This window comes from Azolla caroliniana, unplaced genomic scaffold, assembly GCF_043228905.1.
Source record: "Azolla caroliniana isolate FFs.n. ecotype wild unplaced genomic scaffold, voAzoCaro1.0.p SCAF_17, whole genome shotgun sequence".
In the NCBI taxonomy this organism is placed as follows: domain Eukaryota; kingdom Viridiplantae; phylum Streptophyta; class Polypodiopsida; order Salviniales; family Salviniaceae; genus Azolla; species Azolla caroliniana.
In genome coordinates, this window is record NW_028230452.1 from 7754936 (window position 1) to 7760935 (window position 6000).

General features: G+C 40.5%; 2 protein-coding genes across 3 annotated transcripts; one reads left to right on the top strand and one right to left on the bottom strand.

The window, feature by feature from the left end:
• Positions 1–429: 429 nt before the first annotated feature.
• Positions 430–3595, top strand: LOC147853046 (pentatricopeptide repeat-containing protein At3g09040, mitochondrial-like). Of its 2 annotated transcripts, none has more exons than XM_087333307.1 (2): positions 430–729; positions 1038–3595. In XM_087333307.1, the coding sequence occupies exons 1-2, from the start codon at positions 613–615 to the stop codon at positions 3408–3410; spliced, it is 2490 nt and encodes an 829-aa protein (XP_087189433.1). In that variant the 5' UTR covers positions 430–612; the 3' UTR covers positions 3411–3595. The 2 variants fall into 2 exon arrangements, with proteins under 2 accessions (XP_087189433.1, XP_087189434.1); XM_087333308.1 differs by having other exon boundaries at positions 431–729; positions 1074–3595.
• A 335-nt stretch (positions 3596–3930) lies between these two features.
• Positions 3931–4881, bottom strand: LOC147853047 (uncharacterized). The gene is made up of 2 exons (XM_087333350.1): positions 4576–4881; positions 3931–4182 (listed from the first exon to the last, which is right to left on the bottom strand). The coding sequence occupies exons 1-2, from the start codon at positions 4879–4881 to the stop codon at positions 3931–3933; spliced, it is 558 nt and encodes a 185-aa protein (XP_087189476.1).
• Between the last annotated feature and the right edge of the window lie 1119 nt (positions 4882–6000).

Here is a 6000-nt window from a genome sequence, read left to right on the forward strand (position 1 = left end):
ACAAATATGTCCCCGCATCCGGATCTCTCTCCGGGTACATTCGTCATCCGGCTCCGTAGCCGGGGTCTTCATCATCCGGCTCCGTAGCCGGGGTCTTCATCATCCGGATCCGAAACCGGGTCTTCATCATCCGGTTCTGATACCGGGTACTCCTCATTCGGGTCTTCATTCCCGATTCCCGGACATCTGACCATCCCATCCGGAGGGACCGTAATCCCAACAAATTTCACCATGCTGCACGAACAAAAACACCTTTTCCCGTTCTCAATATCTCGAGGACAGAGTTTTCCTTTCAAAGAACGAATTGTGAGGCTATGCGATCGTGCGTGTTTCGACAACACTTGATATAGGACCAAACTTATATATATCTGTGGCTAGGAAAAGCCTGTATAAAGGCTAAGATTCTCATGGAATGCATGGAAACTTATTGCCGTAGAAATTATGCACGGAGAGCAGGGCAGGGCTATGCAGTTCATGAAAACATGTTTTAGGGGGTTGGTATGCAATTTATGCAAACATATCTTCTGCTTGTGCAGAAGATTATATATGTAAATTCATGCAAACAATCTTCTTCGCGGAGCATTTCTGAGTCATGAATCGGTTTGTATATCAATGGAGAGCAGAACATCCTTTACAAAACTTAAAGGAATGTCCACCAAAGATAACAATTTGTTATGGGAAGAGCTCTTCAACGACCCTTCTCAATTCTGGGACAACAGAAACAGTAAGGTAAAAATCCTCTCTTAGATGGTTTCATGAGAAATTAAAGAAAGTTTTTTTTATCTCTGCATATCTTTTCTGTTTTTTTTCCGTAGAATGCTTCATGAAGATATACTGACTTCTTAAAACTATGCTTAAATTTAGATGATTGCATGCACTTATACTTTTTCTGAGTCGCCGGTATTTTTTGAAATTTTTTTCTGGATGATTTCATGGAATTTATAAGCTTCATTGGAAGGGTTTAATTGGATGGAGTTTTTATTTTTATGGTTTATGTTGGAGGATTTCATGCTTTTTATTTTATATTTTGACCCTAGATTACCCCAAATTCTCCTGATTTTCGTCACAAACAGACACGGGCATCCTTATGGATTCATGGTTTCCAAAACCCATCTTGGGTTACCCAAAAGTTATCGAGATTCCCAATGAAAGAAGTGTTAAATGATAGAGCTTCCTCAGAAAACGTTGAGTCGTCTGATCGAATGACATTTTTGGGCTCAATAAAGTTATGCGGAACAAAGAAGAACTTGCGAAAGGGCCGAAAATTGCATGCCGAGATCATTGAAAAAAAGCTATTTCCAGGAGATGGGCATATCAGTACTGCCTTGCTTAGTATGTATGCCAAATGTGGTGCTTTTGAAGAAGCTAAAGAAGTTTTTGATCAGATTCAAATCCGAGATGTTATATCATGGAATGCTTTGATTTCGGGCTATGCCCAAAATGGGCATGGAGATGAAGTTTTGAAGCTTGTTTTTCAAATGGGAGAATATGGCATTGCCCCGGATGGAGTGACATTTGTTTGTGTTTTGAAAGCTTGTGGAACCATGAGGAATCTTAAGATGGGAGAAGAGATACATTCCAGCATCACTAAACAAGGTCTCCTGGAGAATGATATTGTTCTCGGGACAGCTTTGGTTGATATGTATGCTAAATGTGGTGCTCTCGAAGAAGCACAGCAAGTATTTCATAAGCTTCCAATCCGAAATATTGTCTCGTGGAATGCATTGATTACAGGCTATACTCACTATGGGATGCATGATGAAGCCTTAAATTCATTCTATAGAATGCAAGATGAAGGTATCTCACCTGATGTTGTAACCTTTGTTTGCATTTTGAAAGGTTGCAGTAACACAAAATCACTAGAGATGGGAGAGGAGATACATCTCAAGGTCAATCAACAGGGGCTATTGGCAAAGAACCTTATTCTAGGTACAGCCTTGGTGGATATGTATGCTAAATGTGGTAGGCTTCAAAAAGCTCAAGAGGTTTTTGACGAGTTGGCAACACGAGATGTGGTATTATGGAGTGCATTGATTGGAGGGTATATGGAACATGGACTGGCTAGTGAATCTCTAATTTTGTTTAGAAAGATGCGAGATGAGGGTATTGCACCAGATGCCGTCACTTTCATTTGTGTTTTAAAAGCTTGTGCCAGCATCAGATCTCTTGAAATGGGAGAGGACATATATGCTGAGGTTTGCAAGAATGGGTTGTTGGAGAAAGACATTGTGCTTGGTAACTCATTAGTGGACATGTATTCAAAATGTGGTCTATTAGGAAAAGCACAAGAAGTGTTTGATAAGCTTAAGGTTCGAAATGTTGTATCTTGGAATGCACTGATAAGTGGGTATACTCAACATGGGTTGAACGATGAAGCTTTGAGCTGTTTCAGACAAATGAGAGATGAAGGTATTTCCCCTAATGTTGTCACCTTTACGTGCATCTTGAAAGTTTGCAGCACCATAAGATCTCTTGATATAGGGCAAATGATACATGAAGAGGTGAGAAAGCAAATGCTACTAGAAAATGACATTATGGTCGGTATTGCATTGGTAGATATGTATGCCAAATGTGGTGAGTTAGAAAAAGCACAAAATGTATTTGATGTGATTCCACTACGAGATGTGGTCATTTGGGACGCATTAATTAGTGGGTATGCTCAACAAGGGCTTGTCGATGAAGCTTTATGCCGCTTAAAGAAGATGCAAGATGATGGTTTCACTCCAGATGTAATTACTTTTAATAGCGCTCTGAAAGCTTGTGGCACCACAGGGTTCCTAAATATTGGAGAAGATATCAATTACCAGATTAGGAGATTAGGGTTATTACAAAAAGACATAGTGCTTGGTAAAACATTGGTGGGTATGTATGCCAAATGTGGTGAGCTAGGAAAAGCACATGAAGCATTTAATGAGCTTCAGGTTCAAGATGTTGTATCATGGAGCTCATTGATGGCATGTTACGCCCAATTAGGTCAAGCTAAAAGATGTCTAATCTTATTCAATGACATGATTAGTGAGGGTATAGTTCCTGATCCAGTTAGCTTCCTGGTTCTCTTGACCGCATGTAGTCATGCGGGTATTGTAGAGGAAGGTGAAAAAGTTTTTGATGATATGGATGGTATCTACAATCTTGTTCCAACCCTAGAGCATTATGCATGCATGGTTGATATGTTTAGCCGTGCAGGGCAGTTTAGTAAAGCTTTAGCTATGCTTGAAAAGGTGCCAGCCTCTGATCATCTGCCATTATTGTTGGCATTTTTGGGTGCTTGCCATAAAGGAGTGAACGCTGAACTTGGGAAATGGGCATTTCAACGGTCATTACAATTGGATGGCAAGTCTAGAGCAGCTTATATTTGCATGGGAAATATTTATGCTATTTCTGGTATGTATACATGTGCAAGCGTGTGAAATTGAAGCATTGATTAATGTATAATCGAAAACATTTGTATAGGTGGACCAATGTTCATGACATTTTATTTATTTATTATGGGTGAAAGCAACCATCAACCATCCTTCACCTTGATCTATGTATATCTCATGCTGGTCATGAAAGTGAACACTTATACCATTATACAAAATGGGATTCGTTAGGATTACTTTACATTTTCAAGTACAAAAAAATCCAATGAAATGGTGTAATGCTTTTTGTTTCCCAAGACATTTCCATATTTCATTAAGAGTGAAATATATGAAACGTCTTGTTGGGTTCTTGCTTTGAATCCCAAAAAAACTTGCCCACTTTAGGGTTATGAGAGTATATATAGACAAGGGGAAAAAACCTCCTAAAGAGGGAAAAAATGCCCCTGTTGTCCCAAGTGTGTTCACACATCACTACCGGAATATGTCAACAAATCCCCCTTGGGAGTGATGCGGTGAACAAGGAGCTAGCACTTATGGCTAAGCAAGTGCCAAGCTATGTGGATAGAGATCAATCCACAAATGGAAGTAGGCCTAAAGCTTTGCGGAAAGCTTCAAACTTCTCCTTAGGCAAAGCCTTTGTGAAGAGGTCTGCAATGTTCTCTTGTGTAGGCACATAAGCCAAACTGATCACTCCAGCGGAGAACCTTTCCTTAACATAGTGATAATGCACCTCAATGTGCTTAGTGCGAGCATGGAACAGAGGGTTCCTCGCAATTGCCATTGCGCTTTGACTGTTAGTGAAGAGGATGGTGGCCGAAGACTAACCAACACCCAAATAAGTTAAAAGGCGTCTGAGCCACACACACTCTACTGTAGCTGTGAAAGCTGCCCTATACTCAGCCTCACAACTAGAAGTGGCCAAAGTAGGTTGCTTCTTGCTCAACCAAGATATGCATGAGCTACCAAGCATGAAGCAAAAACCACTTGTGGATTGGCGGCCAATCAGAGTCATAAAAAGCATGCAGGTCTGGCAGTACTGTTCCCCCCTTGGGATAAAATAGCCCAAGTGACCGGGCACCACTCAAGAGCGAAAGATGCGCGTAACTGCTTGCCAATGCTTAACTCATGGGCAATGCATAAACTTACTCATCTGAGAGACAACAAACTGAATATTAGGTTGGGTTATGCATAAGTAAATTAAGCATCCAATTGCCTGCTGATAGAGAACAACATCAAAAAATGCATCTCCAACATCATGAAGGCTCAAACGTAAACCTGTCTCCATGGGAATGGCAATAGGTTTACAGTCTTCAAGGCCAACACCTTGCAATAATGTGTCAATGTATTTCAATTGACACAAAGCTATTCCACCATCAACTTGCATAAATTGAATGCCCAAATAATGATGCAAATGCCCCAAATTTAACATCTCAAAAGAGGCATGCAAATCAGCTTGAAAGTCAACAATATGCTTCTCATTAGGACCAGTGAGCAACATATCATCGACATACACAACCATGATCAGAAATACATCAACACGCTTAACATATAAGGTGCTTTAATTTGGACTATTCTCAAACCAAATGCAATCAAATAGGCATGTATCTTTTCATACCAAGAACGTGGTGCTTGCTTCAAGCCATATAATGCCTTTCTCAACCTGCACACTTTATGTTCATGCCCTTTCTGCACAAAACCACGAGGCTGAGATATATACACTTCCTGATGAAGATCACCATTTATAAATGTTGTTTTAATGTCTAATTGATGTACATTCCAACCACGATGAGCTACGATGAACATTAGTCATACGACAGGTAGGAGCAAAGGTCTCACCAAAATCAATGCCTTCTTCTTGGGCATAACCTTTCACAACAAGCCTAGCCTTATACCTGTCAATTGTTCCATCAGGTTTATGCTTCAACTTATATACCCACTTAGTGCCAATAGCCTTCTTGCTAGGAGGCAAGTCACATAAAGACCATGTACCAGTCTTCATAATAACGTCATATTCTAATTGCATAACAACCATCCAATTTTCTGAATTTTGTGCTTCATCAAAAGAAACATGCTCATTCTCATCACAAAGACTAGAGGCAACTATAACATAACAATCTGATGCAAAAGAAGCACTATGATAACCTGAGCAAGTACGGTATGACAAAGGAAAATCCAAGTTGATGTCTTGCAAAGTCTGCAACAACCATTTAGGCACAGCCTTTGCCTCTTCTATATTAGCCCTCTCATTAATAAGTGCATCATGTAAGTCTACATCAGAAATAGAATGATCTGCATCTGATTTGCATCATTATGGGTGGCTTCCAAAGGCTGAGAAGGTGCCTCAATTGGGCCAACACTTAACTGTCCACTTGTAAAAAGAGGCAACAAAGTGTCATACACATCTCAGGAGTTAACTGGTGTCTCCTTGATACATGAAAGAAGTGGCCCTTCTGCCGGCCTTCCCTTCAATTGAGTGGCTGAAGCCCCGCCACGCCCCTGGCTGGTAAGCGCTATGCGCCATTCCTTTAACGTAATGAACGTTGAGGGCGCGCGCCATTCCTTTAATTGCATCCTCCACAAAAATGACATCACAACTGACCAAAATGTGTTTAGATTGTGGATGATACATACAATAGCC